This window comes from Hylobates moloch, unplaced genomic scaffold (genome assembly GCF_009828535.3).
Source record: "Hylobates moloch isolate HMO894 unplaced genomic scaffold, HMol_V3 SCAFFOLD_4, whole genome shotgun sequence".
Taxonomy (NCBI): domain Eukaryota; kingdom Metazoa; phylum Chordata; class Mammalia; order Primates; family Hylobatidae; genus Hylobates; species Hylobates moloch.
In genome coordinates, this window is record NW_026652279.1 from 61224760 (window position 1) to 61245588 (window position 20829).

Genomic DNA, 20829 nt, shown 5'->3' on the forward strand with positions numbered 1-20829 from the left:
TTGCAACCATGTGTCCTAGGGATCATCCCTTTTATCTTCTCTGAAAGATCACACACCCTAGGAAGACTTCTGGCCTACTATTCCCTGTGAAGAACTCAGGTGCTATAGTGATGTCTCACAAAAAAGGATTTCTGTGTCCTGCAGCTTCTGCATGATATAAAGGAGGAGTGTAGCTAAATAACAAAACAAGATTTCAGGTGTCTGCACCAAAATACATACATTCATTTATTTCTCATTGCAGCAACAGGATAAACAAGTATAATTCCATGGTCAAGGAGTTACAAATAGTAGCAAGCCCAGTAACCTTGAGCATATCTATAAGGCAAATAAAACAAATATTTTTTTCATAGTGTGGGCATCCAACTTTAGATAATCTGGAAAAAAATCACTCTAGCCCTGAATACCACGATGTGCATGATGTGCAAAATGAAAGTATCACCCAAAATATTTTTCAAAGCTAAAAATAAAATATTTAAATTCAAATACTTTAACCAAATTGGAAATGCAAACAGTACACTGAGAGTCATCCTTAGCCAGCTGTTCTCCAAACAAAAGATCAAGAAACAAAACCAAGAACAAAGACAATGTAAAAAAGAAAAGGTTTATCTAGAAAAACTGGAAGCTCATCAAAGTCACATTTCTTCTTCTGATTCTTGTTCTCGTTCAGCATTTTTCAGAAGTCCAACTTCTGAGGAGCAGAGCCTCTTAAGTCTAGATTTAACCAACCTGAGGAGAAAGAAAAGCATCTCAAGTTAGACGGTGTTTAAAATAGAAACCCAGAGCAATATGCACCTATTATACCACAAAGTCTAGATTATTTGGGCAACTGGGGAAGGCAACACAAAAAGGAAAATTACTTTTATTTGGCTTTGGAGCTGCCTGAAAATTTTTGTGGATTAAAGCAGGGTATAAGTAAACAGATACAATGTGGCTTTCCAATGTATTGCATCATTGTTTAATTAGGCATCAGAAGATAACTTTGATCATTTCTTTTTCTTTTTTTCTTTTTCTATTCTTTCTTTTTTTTTTTTTTTTTTTTTTATGAGAAAGATTCTCTCTCTGTTATCCTGGCTGGAGTGTGGTGGCTCTTACTTAGTTTACATCACCTGCTCCCCGGTTCAAGCAATCCTCCTGCTTCAGCCTCCTGAGTAGCTGGAATTAGAGGCATGTATCATCACACCCAGCTAATTTTTTTTTTTTTTTTTTTTTTTTTGAGATGGAGTTTTGCCGTGTTGTCCAGGCTGGAGGCTGGAGCGCAGTGGCACGATCTCAGCGCACTGCAACCTCTGCCTCCCAGGTTCAAGCAATTCTCTGCCTCAGCCTCCCGAGTAGCTGGGATTACAGGCACCCAGCACCACGTCCAGCTAATTTTTTTGTATTTTTAATAGAGATAGGGTTTCACCATCTTGGCCAGGCTGATCTTGAACTCCTGACCTCGTGATCCACCTGCCTCGGCCTCCCAAAGTGCTGGGATTACAGGCGTGAGCCACCGCGCCCGGCCAATTTTTTTATATTTTTAGTAGATAAGGGGTTTCACCATGTTGGTCAGGATGGTCTCGAACTCCTGAACTCAAGTGATCTGCCCGCCTCAGCCTTCCAAATTGCTCGGATTATAGGCATGAGCCACTGTGCCCAGGCAACTTTGACCATTTCTAAAACAATTAAGAGAATCGCTGGGCTGTGGCAAGCCCAGATTAAACCAAGCTCAGTTGAGTTTCTCCATAAAAGCCACATCCAACTGTATATTGCAAACAGGTGCTATATCATATAAAGGAAGTGCATGAAGCCTGCCTCTAGGGTTGGCAGCCCAAGTCAAGGCCCATGTCAAGTGTGGGCTAAATTCAGCCCCTACTTTCTGCTACTAGCTCCTTCCAGGGGGAGTTTCTGTGTAGGGGACAAGCTGTTCAACTGCATGTGATGCCTCTGCCATGATGAATTAAGAAGCTCAAAGAAGTACCCTCCATCCTGGTGACTGTTTTCATAGTTTAAGAGAATCTGGGCCAGGCGTGGTGGCTCACACCTATAATCCCAGCACTGTGGGAGGCAAGGTGGGCAGATGGCCTAAGGTCAAGAGTTCAAGACCAGACTGGCCAACATGGCAAAACTCTGTCTCTACTAAAAATACAAAATTAGCTGGCCATGGTGGCACATGCCTGTAATCCCAGCTACTCAAGAGGCTGAGGCAAGATAATCTTCTGAGTCCAGGAGGTGGAGGTAGCAGTGAGCTGAGATCATGCCACTGTACTCCAGCCTGGGCAACAGAGCAAGACTCCATCTCAAAAAAAAAAAAGAATCCATAGGCCTGGGGGAAGCAGGGATTATAATTTTTGACACTGGAAGATGTGACACTGATTAGCAGCTGAAGCTCAGCAGGCTCTCCACTTCTCTGATGTGAGAAAGAGTATGTCACAAGAACTAGGCAAAGCTTTTCCTGTGCATCATTATTATAAAGGCATTGTGCTGTGACAATATCAATAAAGCATAGTTAACTCCCAGAAATACATAGGAATATGCAAACCAATTTGATAAGCCAAATCATCAATATCATTCTTCACAAATGAAAAACTTCACCAGTCTACCTGCATCTTTACCCTTATTTTCTGCCATATTTTTCTGATGAAGGTCTAGCCTGCCTGTATCAATATGTAATGGCTTTACTTGTGCTCTGAGAGGGGTTTTTGAAATACTTCTGTGGAACTAACTTAAGCTATTGCTTAAGTTTATATAAAAATATATCAGAAAATTTAACCCTTGGTCTTAACTTTTCAAGAGCAATATGAGAGCAAAACTGAAAAGCATATAAAACATGATTTCAAAACAAATGAAGCCTATATTTAAATAGCTCTGCAACATAGATCTATTATCTATTAAAACAGCAAACAAGGGTTTATTGAGGATCTACTATATGTTTGGCAGTGTGCCAAGAGGTGTGGGAAATATGGAAAGGGTCTCCAACTCAAGGAGACACAATCTAGCCAGTAGATAAGACTAACCCACATGAGCTAATAGTGAACATCACAAGAGAGATCCCAATTGTTAAAATGCATGGTGAAGACGATGGGCTGTAAAAACTCTTAAAGGGAGATGAGCAAGAGCTAGAGTCATCACAGAAGTTTTCATAGAAAAGGCGTGCATTTAATGTGAATATGCCAGGTGGAGGGAACTGCATGGTCAGAAAGATTAGGATAATCTTCTCTTCCCCTAGGTAGAGGGGAAGGTTGGAAAATAAAAAATGGAGTGTCCAGTCTCCAGAGTACTATAAGTGGATAAGAGGCCCATTGGGGTCTGAAGGTTTTTGAAACAGGAAGAGACAGTAGTCTTCTTTTGGCTCTGGAGGGGAGCTGACATGAGGAAGGGCGTTTCCTTGGATGCTGGCACTGATCTTGAAGGCTTTCCAGCCCCTAAGGAGATGAGGCCCAGAAGTCAGCCTAGAACAACAGGGGAGAAGCCAAGTTTCACTCAATGGCAGAGCCAGCCTTGACAAGGAGCACATGCACATGCCTTGGAGGAACTGAATGGGGCTAACAGAATGAGAAGGTGGAATTTTCTAGTACCCAAAGCACCTAGACCTCTAGAATGAAGCAACTATAGATCAAAGTGGGCTGACCTGCAGCTGAACAGAGATAGCTGAGAGCTAGACAAAGGAATGATTTCTTCATCCAGTGCCCCAGCACCAGAGCTGCTTCAGCAATGAGGCACAAAGAAGCACAGAGCAGGAGGGGTGACTTGGGGCCCATGTCTAAAGAGAAGGGTGGAAAGTTGGTTCTAGCTGGGACCTCACTGGGCCTAGCAGTAACTACTGCATGTTAGGAATCGGAGAACCTGCTAGATGTGTAGCGTCCAATACAATAGCCACTATCCACACATATATGGATATTTAAATTAATAAAATTAATGTGGCACGAGCTACATTTTAAGTGCTCAATAGCTAGTGACTACCATATTAGACATTGTAGATACAGAACATTTCAATCAGCACTGAAGTCTGAAGGATTAGGTGCTGGAGTCTTCATGCCTGGTCACTGAGACCAGCCAAGCCAATTGTGGTTCAGCATTAACCACCTTAAAGAAAGGAACTGTTATCACCCCTTTCTATTCCTGCTCATCCTTCAAGCTGTAGCTTCATTCTCAATTGTAAAGAGGCCTCCCCTAAACTCCAAGAGTGCTTTTTTCTTCTACTATTTCTGTTTATTGCACTGTATTTTCATTGTGCATCTCCCTAATTTAGTCCTAATTATAAGACTAAAAATTCCTCATGGGTAGGGTCCATATCACATTCATTTTTTTTATACCAAAGAGGAATAAGGAAGAAGAGAAGGAGGAGAAGAATAACAAGAGGAAGAACAACAAGACAATAATATTTATTGAGCTCTTATTATGTCCTAAGCTTAAATACTTGATCTCATTTAGGTCTTATTATTTCCCCATTTTACAAACAACAAAACTAGTACTTAAGGTGGTTAAGTAATTGGCCCAAAGTCATACCGCTGATAAATAGTGCAGCTAAAAATATGTGTTCCTATAACTCTGTTCTACTGCTTCTTACCCACTTATGAAACATTATACTGGGGTTCCTACAAAAAATGGGGTTCTTATAAAAAATTATATAAAATGACTTTTAGAAATATTAGTCAATATCAAATTAGGCAGACACCTACATTTAATGGAACACACACAAGTTGGTCAAAAAAGGACTCGAAGCTTAAGAAGTGCTATAATTGAAGTATCTACACATCGGTAAATGAAGGACTCACTATAGGCAGTGCAGGGTGAGGGAAACCATTCAGAAGAGAGAAGAGGAAATAGCATATGTGGAGACATGGAGGCACAGAGGAGTGTGATGAAAGGTAATGTGAGCATCAAAGGCACAGCAGAGGCAAACCAGCATTTATTCTTTTTACTGGGAATTTTTTGTGTTTGCAGATAATATTCTGCTATGCTACCCTGTCTTATGGGATGATAAGGAATGAAATCCCCTTTTGAATTTTAAATTCAATATCACTGAGTCTTGATAATCACATACCAAGGAACAGAACTTCAATTAACAGAAATTGCTAACTTACCAGGTGATGAAAGCATAATTCATTCCAACGATGACAATGGTTACTGCATAATGCCAACAAAAGCATACGGTGAGAAACAAAATATTTTCATGATCCATCAGATCCCATGCAGGACCTCCACTGGGGGGATACAGGACAAATCCAATCTGTAATTTAGAACAAAAAGCATATATTAAAATAACCAACCACATTCCCAAAAATGGTGCATTTCAAAATACTTGCTTCCAAGGTAAATAACTAAGTTAACTCCAATTATCTAAGATGTAACAGATAAAACATCAGGTTTTGCTGCCTATAGAGAGTCTCTAATATGTCATATTTTCATAAAAGTTTTAAAAGGACATTTAATAATCAGTTTTCAAAATATAAACAGTCATCAAAGCTAGGAATGTCTGGACTTTAAGAGAATGTCTTGGGTTTCTACGTTGTACAGTTTCACTCTGTTATTTCAAAATTGGAGTACAAAAAGTTTTTAAAATAAATAAATGCCCACAGTTAACATTATATTTAATGGTAAAAGACTAAAATCTTTCCCCCTAATATCAGGAACGAGACATGGATGTCTGCTTTCACACTTCTATTCAATGTTGTACTGAAAATCTTAGCTAGAGCAATTAAGCTAAGATTTAGCTAGAGTAATTAAGCCATTAAGAAAAATAAAAGGTATCCATACTAGAAAGAAAGAGGCAAAAATGTCTACATTCACAGATGACATGATCTTATACATAGAAATTCCTTTAAAAATCCATTAAAAAACTATTAGGGCTAATAAATGAGTTCAGCATAGTAGCAGGATACAAAATCAATATGCAAAACAGTTGTATTTCTATACAAAAGCAATGAACTCAAAAATAAAATTAAGAAAACAGTTGTGGCCACGCATGGTGGCTCACGCCTGTAATCTCAGCACTTTGGGAGGCTGAGGCGGGTGGATCACGAGGTCAGGAGATCGAGACCATCCTGGCTAACACAGTGAAACCCCATCTCTACTAAAAATACAAAAAAATTAGCCGGGCGTGGTGACGGGCGCCTGTAGTCCCAGCTACTCGGGAGGCTGAGGCAGGAAAATGGCGTGAACCTGGGAGGCTGAGCTTGCAGTGAGCTGAGATTGCACCACTGCACTCCAGCCTGGGCCACAAAGCGAGACTCCATCTCAAAAAAAAAAAAAAAGGAAAAGAAGACAGTTCCATCTACAATAGCATTAAAAAGAATAAAATACTTTAAGAATAAATTTAATCAAAGAGGTTTAAGACTTGTACACCAAAATCTGCATAACATTGTTGAAAGAAATCAAAGAAGACCTAAATAAATGGTAAGCTATCTCATATTCATAGACTGGAAGCTTAATATTGTTGAGATGGCAATACCACTCAAAGCAATATACACATTCAATACAATTGCCATCAAAATTCTAATTTTTTTATTTATTTTATTTTATTTTATTTTTTTATTTTTTTTGCAGAAATAGAAAAAGCTGATCCTGTAATTCTTATGGAGTTGCAAAGGATCCAGAATAACCAAAACAACCTTAAAAAAGAAAGTTGGAGGACTTCAATACTACAGAACTACAGTAATCCAGAACAACAGTGTGGTACTGGCATAATGATAAACATTTAGATCAATGAAATAAAATTGAGAGTCCAGAAATAAACTCATATGTCTATGGTCAATTGGTTTTTGACAAGGGTGCCAAAGCCATTCAATACAGAAAGAACAGTCTCTTCAACAAATGGTGCTGAGATAACCAGGTATTCATATGCAAAAGAATGAATTTGGACCCCTACCTCATATATAAAATTAACTCATATATAAAATTTATATATATAAAATTAACTCAAAATGGATTAAAGACCTAAATATGAAAGCTAGAACCACAAAATTCCTAGAAGAAAACAGGGAGAAAACTTCATCACTTGCAATTTGTTATTCTTTTTAAGCTATGACACCAAAAGCACCACCAACCAAAGAAAAAAACAGATAAATTGGACTTCATCAGAATTAACTTTTGTGCTTCAAAGGACACTATTAAGAAAATGAAAAGACAACTCACAGCATGAGAGAAAATATTTGCAAATCATATATCTGATAAGAGATTATATCTAGAATATAAAAAGAATTCCTAAAACTCAACAAAAAAAAATTTTAATGGGCCAAGGACTTCAAGAAACATTTCCCCAAAGAAAATATACAAATGGTCAATAAGCACATGAAAGATGATTGATACCATTGTTCATCAGGGGAATGCAAATCAAAACCACAATGAGATACCATTTTTTATTCATTAGGCTGGCAATAATAATAATAATAATAACAAATATTGGTGAGGATATGGAGAAATTGAAATCCTTATATATTGCTGATGGGAATGTAAAATGGATAATCTTGATTATCTGGATAATGAAGATAATAATACATGAAAATGAGGATAATAATATATCCTCGAAAAGTGCCATTGCAAGGAAAGGCCTAAGCACTGAAATTGACACATAGCCAATATATGGTAGACATTTGTAGGATTATCCATAATATTATCTTGGTTTTGAATTTCATTTAGTTCTAGAAACCTGAAATACATTCATCCATTTATCTATCTATCTATCAAAGTTTTTACTGGGATAACATTCTGCAGCTACTGTGGTAACAGTTTTGCAATTCCTCAGGAAGTTAAATATAGAATTCCATATGACCTGGCAATTCCATTTCTACCCAAAAGAATTGAAAATAGGTATACAAAGAAAACTTGTACACCAGTGTTCATAGTAGAACTATTAATAATAGTCAAAAGATGAAAACAACCCAAATATTCGAAAACTGATGATGGATAAGCAAAATGCGGCATACTCATACAATGGACTATCGATCAACCATAAAAGGAATGAAGTGCATGCAACAACATGGATGAAACTTGAAAACATTTATACTAAGTAAAAGAAGCCAGACGCAAAAGTTCACATATATTATGATTCTGATTACATAAAATATCTAGACTAGACAAATATTCATAGAGACAGAAAGCACACCAGTAGTACTGGGGGGCTAGGAGGAGAGAAGGGAGAGTGACTATTTTATGGGCCCAGGGTTTCCTTTCGGGGTGATGAAAATGTTTTGGAACAGATAGAGGTGATGGAGGCACAACATTGTGTACATACTAAATGCCACTAAATTGTATACTTTAAAAATGTTAATATTATGTCATGAGAGTTTTATCCTAATAAACAATAAGTAGATAGAGAGATAATAGATAAATGGATGAATGTATTTCAGGTTTCTAGAACTAAATGAAATTCAAAACCAAGACAAAATAATGGATAATCCTACAAATGTCTGCCACGTATTGGCTGACTACATGTCAGTTACAGTGCTTAGGTGTCTCCTTGCCATGGCCCTTTTCAAGGATGTACTATTACCCTCATTTTAATGTATTATTATCCTTATTATCTAGATAATAAAATTGGGTGATTTAGTGATTTGCCCATGATTACACATCTAATAAATGAATGTTACAAGAAAAAAAAAACACTTCATGTGCAACATTGAATAAAACATTAATTCCATTTCTGTTTGAAATTTCAAATAATTAGAGTAAGTCAGGGAAAACTAAGATTTGTGCCTTAATCACTTGTTCCCATTTCTGGATTCCCTTTAATTGGAAAGAGAACTTCCATTTCTACTGGTGGCGGTACCACCATGTGCTTGTCACATAATCCTCACTCATGTACATAAATGTCACAATAATTCTTAGCCCTTGAAACAACCTCAAGAAGAAGACATCATCATTCTTGTATGTCATAGGAAAAGATTGGAACTCAAGGACTTCAACAACTTCCCCTAGTATTAGAAAATGGCTGAATGACTATGGTAGGGGTCCAAACCAGTAGTTTCTGGCTCCAAAAACTCCATGTTCTTTCTCCCACCCATACTGTTTTCACCATGTAGCCTTTCCATATGGGGCAATATGAAGGACAGTGACCTGGATAACAAGATCAGTTTGAGTCATCTCAGCAGTTCTGATATGGTTTGAACAATCAGTATTGAGATGGAAGGCGGTCCCATGAGGACATGGCACTATATTACCATAAAACACAAATGACAGACTGTTGGCCCTTGAGCCACACCTCTAATTCCCAGACATGCTTTGTCTGGCCTGCACATTTAAAACAATAATTTGCGGCCGGGTGTGGTGGCTCACACCTGTAATCCCAGCACTTTGGGAGGCCAAGGCAGGTGGATCAGCTGAAATCAAGAGTTTGAGACCAGCCTGTGCAACATGGTGAAACCCCATCTCTCCTAAGAATACAAAAAATTAGCTAGGCCTGGTGGCACGTGCCTATAATCCCAGCTCTTGGGAGACTGAGGCAGAAGAATCGCTTGAACCCGGGAGGTGGAGGTGGCAGTGAGCTGAGATCGTGCCACTGCACTCCTGGCCCACAGCCTGGGCCGCAGAGTGAGACTCTGTCTCAAAGAAAAAAAAAACAATAATAATAATTTGCTTTAGTTGCCAACACTTAAAAAAATTAGGAAACATTACACAAAAGTTTGCATTTTCAGCTTTTTTGTAAAAATACAACTATCCGGCAACATTAGGCCTGTATTCCTAAATGGCAAACATGAGTGGAAGCATGCAGTCTCCGTTGATTCATCATTCAGTTTACCTTCCTGACCAAGTAGAGCAATCCAACCAAGGTTTTCTATTTTTGTCCTGGCCCAATGCATTTTATTTGTCAACAAATGTCAGAGTCATACATTTTCCCAAAATACCTTATTAGTTGAAATTAGCAAGGTACTTTATAATAACTTCCTTTTTCCCTTCTTTATATCCTAGGAGACAGAATACAGTTATTGTCTATTGTAGAGACAGGAGAATTAAGTAATGCACACCCTTGCCTCTCCATCCCCAAACAGCTGCAAAAACGTTTGCATCACTGCCGCTGTGCCTCACCCACCAAGGGCTGGGGCCTCTGCATTAGAACAAGGATATATTCTAAAGGCAAGATGTGTCAACATCTCTGGAAGAAGATACATCAGTCATTAAGTTAGAGGTATGAGCTCACAATACTCAGAAACTGCAGGTGGAAAATGCCACCCTGCTGGTTAGACTGTTGCTTTGGGCATATCAGTGTTTTGCAATACCCCTTTTATATACTGCTAGGAAAGCTCACTGTGGGAGGCAAAGTGACCAGAGCCCAGGTCCCTGAAGCCCCTGGAAGAAGGCAAGAATTTCTAGGTCCTCTATGTTCACTGTTTGGAATAACAAGAGAGAAAATCGAGTCACATAGTCAACTCCCAGTTCAAAGGTCCAGTTATCTAAGCTGGGGTCTCATGCCTTCCTCTTACAACAAATTCATGGAAATTGACAGAAAAATTCTGTGTAGAAAGGAGAATTTTAGGGAAGATGAGTGTTAAGAGCTATGGACTAGCCCTCCAGATCCCATCCATCAGTCCTGCCAACATTCCTCCAATGCCATCTACATGACCTGCCCACCCCAGGTTGGGAAGTGATCTGCTCCAGCTCCCAGAGATAAGGGTTAGCATTTGTAGTGGGTTAAACTGTGTCTGCCAATATGTTGAAGTCCTAAATCCCAGTATCTCTGAATGTGATTGTATTTGGAAACAGAGTATTTGCAGATGTAATCAAGTTAAGGTGAAGTCATACTAGATTAGAGTTGGCTCTAAACCCAAACACTGACATCCTTATAAGAAGGCCATATGAAGACATAGGAAAACAAAGAAATACAGGAAGAATATCTTGTGATAATAAAGGCAGAGAATGAAGTCTTGCTGCCACAAGCCAAGGAATGCCAAGGATGGCTGGCAGTTGGCTAGGAGATCAGCATGGGACAGATTCTCCCTCTGGACCCCAAGAAAAAACCAACCCTGCCAAAACCTTGATTTCAGATTTCTGGTCTCCAGAAGAGTAAAAGAATAAATTTCTCTTGTAAGTCACCCAATTTGTGGGGATCTGTTATTACAGCCCTAGGAAACTAAGACAACAGTTGAGTTCAAAATAAGCAAAAGGGTATCACTTGCCCTAAACCTTAAGCCTGGACACATTGGTGACTCTCTTCCGTCTTTCACCTTCTTCTGGAAGCTTCCTCTGCTCCCCTTCCTCTGGAATTAGCAGCCCTCTCCTCAGGACAGCATGCATTGTCAAATTATAGCATATATTTTTCCCAATAACCCCATGAGATATTATTAATATTTCTATTTTATAGTTGGAGGAGTAAGCCTAACGGCACAGAACATATTATCTATGGTGATTCATATAATTAGTGTGGTAAAGCTAGCATACAGATTCAGGTTGGTCTAAACTGCAGGCCCAGGGACTTGTCACTACATGCCATATTCATAATTGCTTTTTGGAGCCTCCAAAATAAAATCTCAAGTCACCTCCATTACGCATCATTAATCCTACCAAACTTTTTGCTGTTCACATCAGGAGAAGAGAAATTTGGAGCCCTTCTCGTCGCCAATCTCTTTAGCACCCGCAGAGTCTAATGCTGAAAGCTAAAGATTTGACTGAGGCCACTGAACAGAGTTAACCGATGTGACTACAGTGAAAGCCATAGAAACACTCCATAGTCATTCTAGGCCAAACACAAATAAATTAGGAAAGCTGAAACCCCAAACTAAGGCTAGAAACTGCCACAACTCATTAAATCCTCCTTTACATACATAAACCACACTTTTATTTGTTGTCTTAATTTGTTTCCTTTTATAAAATTCCAAAAAAACCTCAACCTGCAAAAAAAAAAAAGTTTTTCTTGCTATAACTTGTATGCCATTCTTGAACATCTTGTTTTGACTAGTTTAAGCTTCATTAGTATCACATTTCAAATGTAAATAATTATGTTCTCTAATAGGCAATAAACCTGGGGCTGATTTCCTATAACGAAGTCTGAATTTCCTGTTGTTATCTGATTATCCAATCATTTATTTCAACACTAAAAGCCTAAGCAAATGTTTGATCTGCTGCCGCATCAGACCTCAAAGCATTACTGCTTAGTTGGGCCTTTTTTTCATTTAAAAATGAACTTTTGTCCTTCATAAAGGCAAAACAAAGGCTGAGCTTTCGTTTGGTCTCAGGATCTGTGCAGTCATGGGAGGAATCCCTGTGGGGATTAGTGTAGCTGGGAGATACAGTGGAAGCAACTGTCCAAAAAAACAAGAAGCAAAGACAGCAGGAGCAGCTTCCTCATTCCCTGATTGCCCCCGCACCTGGGCGGTGAGGATGACTGGAGGGAGCTTGGGAATGAGAAGGTGCAAAGGGAGCTTTGGAGATATTCTCCCACACAGAGACACAGGGAAAACATGATTCATGGAATAAAGGGGCTTGCAGGACTTTTTTTTCTTTTTTAAATTGCATGATGTGGCTAGGTTATTGAGAAAACATTTTTGACTGTGATGTGGTTCAAGAAAGAAAGCATTGCTAATAAGTTGGAAGGGAAATTCCCTCTCCATTTACTTACTACCCAATCATTTATATGTGTGTGATAAAAAAGTGGCCAATCGGAGTATTGGTTTCCTTCAGTTCACATCTCCATACTTATGGTTCCAAGAGCCTAGGTGGATGTTTTATCTAATCCCTCTATACACAGTTCATACACAAGTATTAACATATTAACCATTTATGGAGAAGTAGTGAGAAAAAATATGGTAATATGGTGAAAAGCAAGTCACGACATAATATTGTTAGCTTAAGACAGCGTTTTTTGCTGTAAACATTCATATACCACACTCACCAACTGGAAGCATAATATATTCACCTAAGTTTCTAGACATTTTTGTTTCAGAGGGGTGCAGTAGTGGGAGTGTCACTATGGCTAAACCTTCATTTCCTGCCAGTGTGTTTGCACTGGTATTAAATGTTCATTTTTCTTTAAGGCTGCAGACATTATTTAGGCTGACCACCAGGAAAAAGGAAACAGTCTAGTCTAGACATATCAGTAGATGAAAAATTTTCTAAATAATCATGGATTTATGCCCAAAGACATTAATCTCTTCCTTAGAAAAGCTTTTGGGGGAAATATGAAAACATTTGTCTGCCAAAAGGGGCAACACTAAGCCAACCTATTCCCAGTTGAGGTATAACCCACAGCTTCCTCCTTCAGATCCTAGACATTAATTAGTCATTACTAACTGAACACCCATTAATTTCATTAATTCTGCTCTTATGTTTATAATTCCGCTCTCTTGGGGTTTCCCCTCTTCTCCTGCCTTTCTTTATTTGAATATTTAGCTTTTTAACAAACTTGATCTAGTAAATATATGAGGACTCCTAAACAAAACAAAGAGGATATGCTTTCCTTTTGACTACATGGATCATTTACAACCACTGACATTGGGCCGTGTTCCAAAGGAAGTCTCAACACATTACAAAGAGAACACATTCCCTGACGGTAAAACAATTACATTAGAAATAAATAGTAAGAAAAAAAGAATATTTTTGGAAACTTAAAAGTGTACTCCTAAATAACTCATAAATTAAAGAGAGAAGCACATGGAAATAACATTCAAAATTACCCAACAGTGAAAACTACATCAACACATCAAAAAACTACAAACTAACACATCAAATCTTATGGAAGGCAGCTCTAGCAGTGTGCAGGCAAATGTATTTGTTTAAATGCATTTATTTTAAAACAAGAAAGATTGAAAATAAATGAGATCAGCATCTAACTCAAAAAAAGAAAAAAAATAGAGAGAGAAGCAGAAAACAGCCTTACAACAAAGCAAAAAACGAACATAAGAAGAAATGGACAAATCCAGACCTGTAATATAAAACTTCAACAGACTTCTATTAGAAAGTGAGAGATCAATCAGATGAAAAACCATTAGGAATATAGAATCTATAAAAAACACAATCAAAGAGTCCCAAAAGCCTGGTTTCATCCTCCACCTTGAAAGGAGTCCTTTTACTTTCTTTTAGTTCCACTGGAGCCAAAAAACCATCACCGTCTGCTCTGGGCCTGCAGGCTCAGCTCCACTCTTGCTCTGCATTTCTGTTCTACATCCAGCCCACAGGTTTCTTTGGCCTGTTTTTGTATGTTTTGCTTGTATGTCATTGCAGTTAGTGTTTTCTACTTTATTGTTTAAATTTATTTTTAAAATTTTGTTTCCAATTTTCTAGGTTTTTTATTTTATTTTATTTTATCTGTCATTGTTATGTCAGGAGCAGACAAGATACACTGTAGATAAACTGTGTCATCTTGACCAGAAGTCATCTTAACCAGAAGTCATCTCTTTTAAAATTTTTTCCATCTATTTTTATTTTGAATAGGAACACATGTATATAGTAAAACATTCCAAGCAAGAGATATTTTGTGTAATATTTTATATAATTAAATTCACCTATTATCAGCTTTATTACATTATAGAGTATTTGTTAGTTGTTTTTTTTTTCTATGAAGTTTTTCCATTAAAATAACCCTTGGATCTAGCCCCCCTTTACTGGCCTTTGCTCCAACAGCCTTTCTGCTTTCTTACATGCTTAAATATTACATCTTTTCTGTCCCATTTGACCATGATGTTTCTCTCCCCCTCACCTACCATTGCTTTTTATCACTCCTCATGTGCAATACAAATCTCTAAAATAACCTCATTATCCCAAATCTGTGTTCTCTGGTGACTAAAAATCTCTTCTAAGAAGTCTTGCCTGATTAAACCAAAATTCACCTTCCATCCTAGACTTTGTTTACAGATATGTATGCATGTTGGATTATGATTCGTCAGTCTCTAAAAAGTGTGTGTTTACTGATTGGAATTCATGCTTTCAACAACACATCAAGGTTAAAGAGTTAACAGCTTAAAATGGAAAAAGCCTGGGGCCTCGGGTCAGACGAATCCAAATTTAGATCCTAGCTGCGTTATTGTATGAGACTTGGTCTCTCCGAGTCTTCCTATCTGTAAATTGATGATGATAATGCCTGAATTCCAGGCTGTTGCAAGGAAAAAATAAAACAATGTATATATAAAAGTTTGGTACAGTAGCCAACATATAGTTATTTCTCAATAAATAATAGCTTGCTCTCTTTTCTGCCTTCTATGTATTTCTTAAGCTTATTATGCTATAAGCTGCTTTAGTGTCAGGAACTGCTTCTAACTAAAAGCATCGGCTCGGAGTTCCTACATAATGGATGTCCAGGTGTGTGATGAAGTTGTGCATGCACCACTTCCCAGCTGCTCTGACAATTCTGCCATCAGGGCTATTGGGACATTCAAAGAAACATCACTTCTCAGAGGCCCATGATCTTACTACAGGCAGTACATTGGAGGGAAGTCTCTGGGGTCTAGAGCAAACTGCCTCATCAACTAAACAGAGAAGTTACAAGCAAAGAGTCCAAGTACCTTAACTAGAGGCCCCAACTCACCTGAAAGAACCAGCTCCCCTGAAGCAGAGTGAGACTTGACCGCAATAGCTCCAGAAGTACATTGTTCCGAACAAGGAACTCTAGGAAGGCAACGAGGCCTGTCAGAAAGACGATCAAAACCAGTAGCTGGTGCACAAAGATGTCCAGCATTTCCCGGCCATGAGTGTGGTTGTAGAAGATAAAAGCTGATGGGGAAAAAACAGATTGTCTTTTTCAGTGGAACCAAGGACCACCCACTGTTTCTCTCTCTCCCTCTCTCTCTGTAGACAGAATTTTACGCATACGCACATTTGTCCAAAAGAGCAGGTGCCCACTGATGCCCACAGTACTGCATTTTTGGAGACATCACCACCTCATTAGAATAGAATCTTTGAAATCTAACCCTCTTTTTGCTTTCCCTGACCTTTATTCTCTCTCTAACATATTGTGACATTTTCAACGAATGGATTCTCATTATCTCAGGGTGTTAACTGTATTTTTGAATGAATATCTTTTCCTCTTTATCTAAATGAAAAGGATTAAGATGAAGTTGGAATCTCCATAAGATGAAAATATTTCAAAGCATCTTCTAAGCAGGACAAAGAACAGTAAGCATGGCAAGTGCAATAATTCAGATGAGCACACAGATGAATAAGTCAAAGCATCGCCTTAAGGAATTCAGTCCATTGGAGGAGGCAAACACATGGGTGGATTTTGACAGATATAAGAACATGCTCTGGAAGCTCCCAAGAAGTAGTAAATAACTGCATTTCTTCATCCCATAGAGAGATTCCAACTTCATCTTTTTCATGAAGACAAAGAGAAAAGATGTTCATTCAAAATACAGTAACCCCCTGAGATAATGAGAACCGGGCTATTAGTTGTTGACATCCATCGTTTATCCAGCCCTTGTTCCCAAGAGGTATGGGCAAAAGTTCTTATCTTCAGATGCCAGAGGCAAGATGAGTAGGAAGTGACTGCCTCCTGATCAATTTGTGGTTATCTATTGCCATAATCAATCTATTTCTTACAATGTGTGATACATGAAAAAAATCACTAAATGCTTGTTTTCTTCCTACAATAACTGGGAGACCAGCTGAACAAAAAATACTGTTTTTAATTAACTTTCCAAAATTAGGACCCCATATTTTTTATGTGACTGCATTTTTTGGACCCTACTTATCATCAAATGGCAGAGTATTACTGTATCAATATGAAAAAGCCTATTAGTAGATAGTGGAAGCTGTTCTGCTGTGAGTGGCTGCCTCATTTCAGTGTATTCATACTTTATTACTCTGGGATCAGTTTTCATTTGTTAAAAGTGAAAAAAAATGATAATCTTCAGAACAATCCAGAGATGAGTAACCTTTGTAAGTGGTCCTTTGAGACAGATGTGAAATGTGAACATAGCAATTGAACAGTTGTGTTTGCCCAGTTCTACTGAGTGAGTCAGTACAGCATGTAGATCTTTGGCACCCTGCCTAGGACACCCAAGTATTTCATTATGGCCCAGATATATGGCCCTATCAATCAAGGCTGCAACAAGATGCCAGAAGTATATTAATATGAAGGGCTACATAAATGCTCATTAATAGAGAAATGTACATGAAAATATTCACTAATACTTACCCTCCACAAATAAGGCATTTGACAACATTAACTTGGTTAAGGACACAGGAAGTGAACTGATGGTGAAACATAAGATATCTGCCACACCCAACAGCCCAAAGAAGAAATACATGGTGAAATGATGCCAGCCCAGGAGTTGGTTCCAGTGGCCCTGTTTATAGTCATATAACATCAGATGGGGCCCTCCAGGAACAAACTGCTCCCCAGCCATGCCTGCAAAGAAACATATCACAGTTTTAGAAACTCTGCTTTACCTAGAATTCAAGAAGATGCAGGAGGACTAGTCCATTGCTTATTCCAATCTAATGTCCTCTTGTGACATTAATTCTTCTCTCTGAGCTGTTCCCTAACAGCTGAGCACTGGCACTTTAGGCTTGTTTTGGAAGTTCAGATGCTGGTTCAAATAAATAGTTTTAGTCAAAGATAGCCAATTGAATCAAACAACTATTTCAGATCTTCAATGCCAATGATCTTAGTTCCACTGCCTATTCCAATCTAATGACTAAGATACATCCTGAATTATTTGGAGATTTGAATTTGGGAGACAACTCCTATGGGGATTGATTACTTCCTTCTTAAATACTACATCTTTGGGTAGCTGCCATAAAGTAGAGGGTTGTGCTTGGTACCAGATAAAAATGCTACAGAGTTCAGCTTTTCTCCAATTATGATAACTGAGAAAGCCCAGACAGTACTGGGCACAGTGGCTCACACCTGTAATCCCAACACTTCAGGAGGCCGAGGCAGGCAGATCACTGGAGGTCAGGAACTCGCAATCAGCCTGGCCAACATGGTGAAATCCCATCTCTACTAAACATACAAAAATTACCGAGTGTGGTGGCAGGCGCTTGTAATCCTAGCTACTTGGGAGCTGAGGCACAACTACTTGAACCCCAGAGGCAGAGGTTGCAGTGAGCCAGGATAATGCCACTGCACTCCAGCCTGGCCGATAGACCGAGACTCCATCTCAAAAAAAAAAAAAAAAGGAAAAAAGAAAGCCCAGACAGATACAGCAGACGATCCAGTCTGGTATGCAAACAGTTAAACTTTCTTACAGATACTGCCTTATTTGTTAATCTATAGAATTTGGCAAGGAAATTTCCCTCTTTGGAAATGTTACTGTGTAATTTGATGCCATAGCAAAGACCTGTTGCCATGAATAAAGCATGAAGAAATCTAATGGGAAAATCAGAAATTTTATCTTTTATAATGGAGAGGCTAGAGTGGAACTCTCAAGAACACAGAACATTTTCACTGAATCTTCATATGGAAGATTCAGTGGAAGGAAAGGCCTTAGAAGTCATCTGGCCTAATCTCTTTCTCCAATTTAGGAACCAAGAAAAAAAGATGAGTGCAGAAGGCTAAAGTCTTCTACAGCCTATCAGAAATTATTTATTGCTGAAGCTTTTCCATAATAACTTGACTAATTTCACATCATTTGCAAAATGGTTTTTGATAGGGTTTATTCTTTCAGAGATCAGAACAATTGATATAAAATTATTTCAGAAGCTCCAACCAATTCTTGAAAAGAAATTCACTTTGACCGGGTAGGCAAGTTAACTACTATGACTAATTCATTAAGAAATAGCTCTTTGTTTAAGTGTAAATTATTACCTTCCCAATGAATTGTATCAGATAGAAATTACAATTAGAATGTGTTGAGATATTTTTGAATAAAAATTCATTTTAGCAATTTCATGATTTTATATTGTTTCATATTTTACATATGAAAACACTCAAAAGGTAAAAATAGAAGACAGAATGGTCCACTCACCAGTTAAAGCCATGCCAACTATTGTAATTCCCTCCAAAATTTCCAATCGATAGAATAATGTTTTGGAACCAAGGTAGCAGGTTCGCTTTTGCTTTTTGCAGATATACTTCAGAATACTCTTTGTACACCACCAAAGACCAATAATAAGAAAGAAGGTTCCAGGGAGGGCATGACCTCTGAAATTCCCCATGATCTACAAATAGAAGAACACACAGAAAATAAAAGATGTTTCATTGCCAGAATCTGGACAAAACATCACTTGTTTCCATAAAGTACACTCTCTTCTGATTATTATGGATACATCACTGAAGATGATTCTGCGGATCCTACATTACTGTGCATAGTAGTAAATACCAGTACAATATCAATAATACCAATAAAAACAAAATAAAAACTCACATTTGTTGAATACTTACCAAGTACTCTGCACTGTGTCAAGTGTTTTATGTTCAGTCTTCAACCTAATTTATGCAACATACCCATGAATGAAGCATTGTTACCCTTTTTTCTTTAGGGATACTCATTGAGAGAGGTTAGACCACTTGCCCAAATCTCACAAATATTAAGCAAAAGTTCCATTATTTTTAACACAGAAATCAAAAGGATTTCTTCACATCCACAGCATATACTTCGCCATACAGTGGCCCTTCAAGCCTATCTGAAGGAAAGTGATATGAAAGTTTTATCTTTATGTTTAAAACTTGAAATGATGTGAAATTGCCTACACATTCTTTTAGGTTGATAATTTCAAAATATCAAGCATCAAGTGTACGGAAGAAACAATTAGTGTTCATCAGATATCTGTGTGCTGCTCCCCACTCTTTCCCAGCCTCTCCCTCCAGTTAGATTGGGCCCGTGTTTTTAGTTCTGGCTAATACACCATAAGCTGAACTAGCACATGTCACTTTCCAAGCTGGGTCAGTTAGCAGTCTACACGACTCCTTTACCTGTCTTTTCTCCTGCCTGGGCAACCATGGTGTGGCATATCTGCAACTCAGAAGCTGATCAACCAGCCTGCTTCAGATTTTGTAAGAAACAATCCCTTATTGTGCTAAGGCAATGAAACTTTGAGATTTACTATTAAAACACCTTAGCCCCACCTAGCCAGATATCAAGCCAAATCGAATTGCAAACTTTTTTTACATTATTGCCACATGGTGGAGTCACTTCTGGTTAATAAACAGAAATACCCTCCATTTTTGGTCCCTGCTATTAAAAAAAAAAGAATTATGTGAGTTTTTAATTACATGAGTAGCCCTTTGTTGAAACATACCATACCATCAACAGAATAATGAAAAGAGAGTCCAGAATCACCCTTGTGGATCTGACACTAGGCCAGGTCCAAGGAAACTCATGAAAGGAGATTTCAGGATTTCCCCTGGCCCAGCAGATTTATTTTATCTCTAGGTGATAATGGGCTGCTCAGTTCAGGACAGACCCCTTTGGGTTACTTCCATCCCTCTGATACAACTGTGAAACTCAGGGGGAAACTCGGAAGCTGACCCAAATACTAAAAGTCTCTTCTATCTCAGTGGCGACCCCAGGCAGTCATTTCAGGACACGCTTGAATCGTCCAAACCATCTAAGAGTCTCAGGCTCAATGTATCACATAGTGCTATGTGAAGGTCCTTGTCCTAACTATGCCTGTAATGGTGTCATGTTTCTTAACCTTTCTAACCTTGGATCTTAATTAATAAAAGAAGGAGGCAGGCCTAGATGAAACCTGGAGTTCTTTCCTGCCCTAAAAGTCTCTGATTTATTATCTTAACCACCACCTTTATCACAGTGTTGCTGAGTTCTGTTTTGGTTTAGGCAATCATATGGGATTGAGAAAACTTCTATATGGGATTGCAAAGTATATACAGACTGCAAATTTTTTGAACTTTTCTGAAAATGAGTTGTATTTGGTTTAAGAAGTGTTAAACATTTTATATTTCTTAGTACAGGAAGCCCACTTGCAGGGATTTATCTTGAAAATATAAATAGAAATACAAGCACTAGGAGAATGTCAAATAAA

The 20829-nt window shown here is 38.2% G+C and overlaps 1 protein-coding gene across 3 annotated transcripts in view; it reads right to left on the reverse strand.

Annotated features, from left to right (window-relative positions):
- Positions 1-200: 200 nt before the first annotated feature.
- The window catches only part of TMEM45A (transmembrane protein 45A), a 75131-nt gene continuing 54502 nt past the window's right edge, over positions 201-20829 (reverse strand). For 2 of the 3 annotated variants that reach the window (XM_032150308.2, XM_058438178.1), the window contains exons 2-6: positions 18813-19005; positions 17039-17251; positions 15431-15615; positions 5064-5209; positions 214-726 (exon numbers count right to left, since the gene is read on the reverse strand). In XM_032150308.2, coding sequence (XP_032006199.1) covers positions 633-726; positions 5064-5209; positions 15431-15615; positions 17039-17251; positions 18813-19002 — 828 coding nt within the window. In that variant the 5' untranslated portion in view covers positions 19003-19005 and the 3' untranslated portion in view covers positions 214-632. Of the gene's footprint in view, positions 727-5063; positions 5210-15430; positions 15616-17038; positions 17252-18812; positions 19006-20829 lie in introns of all 3 variants that reach the window. The other variant, XM_058438177.1, reaches the window with a different exon arrangement.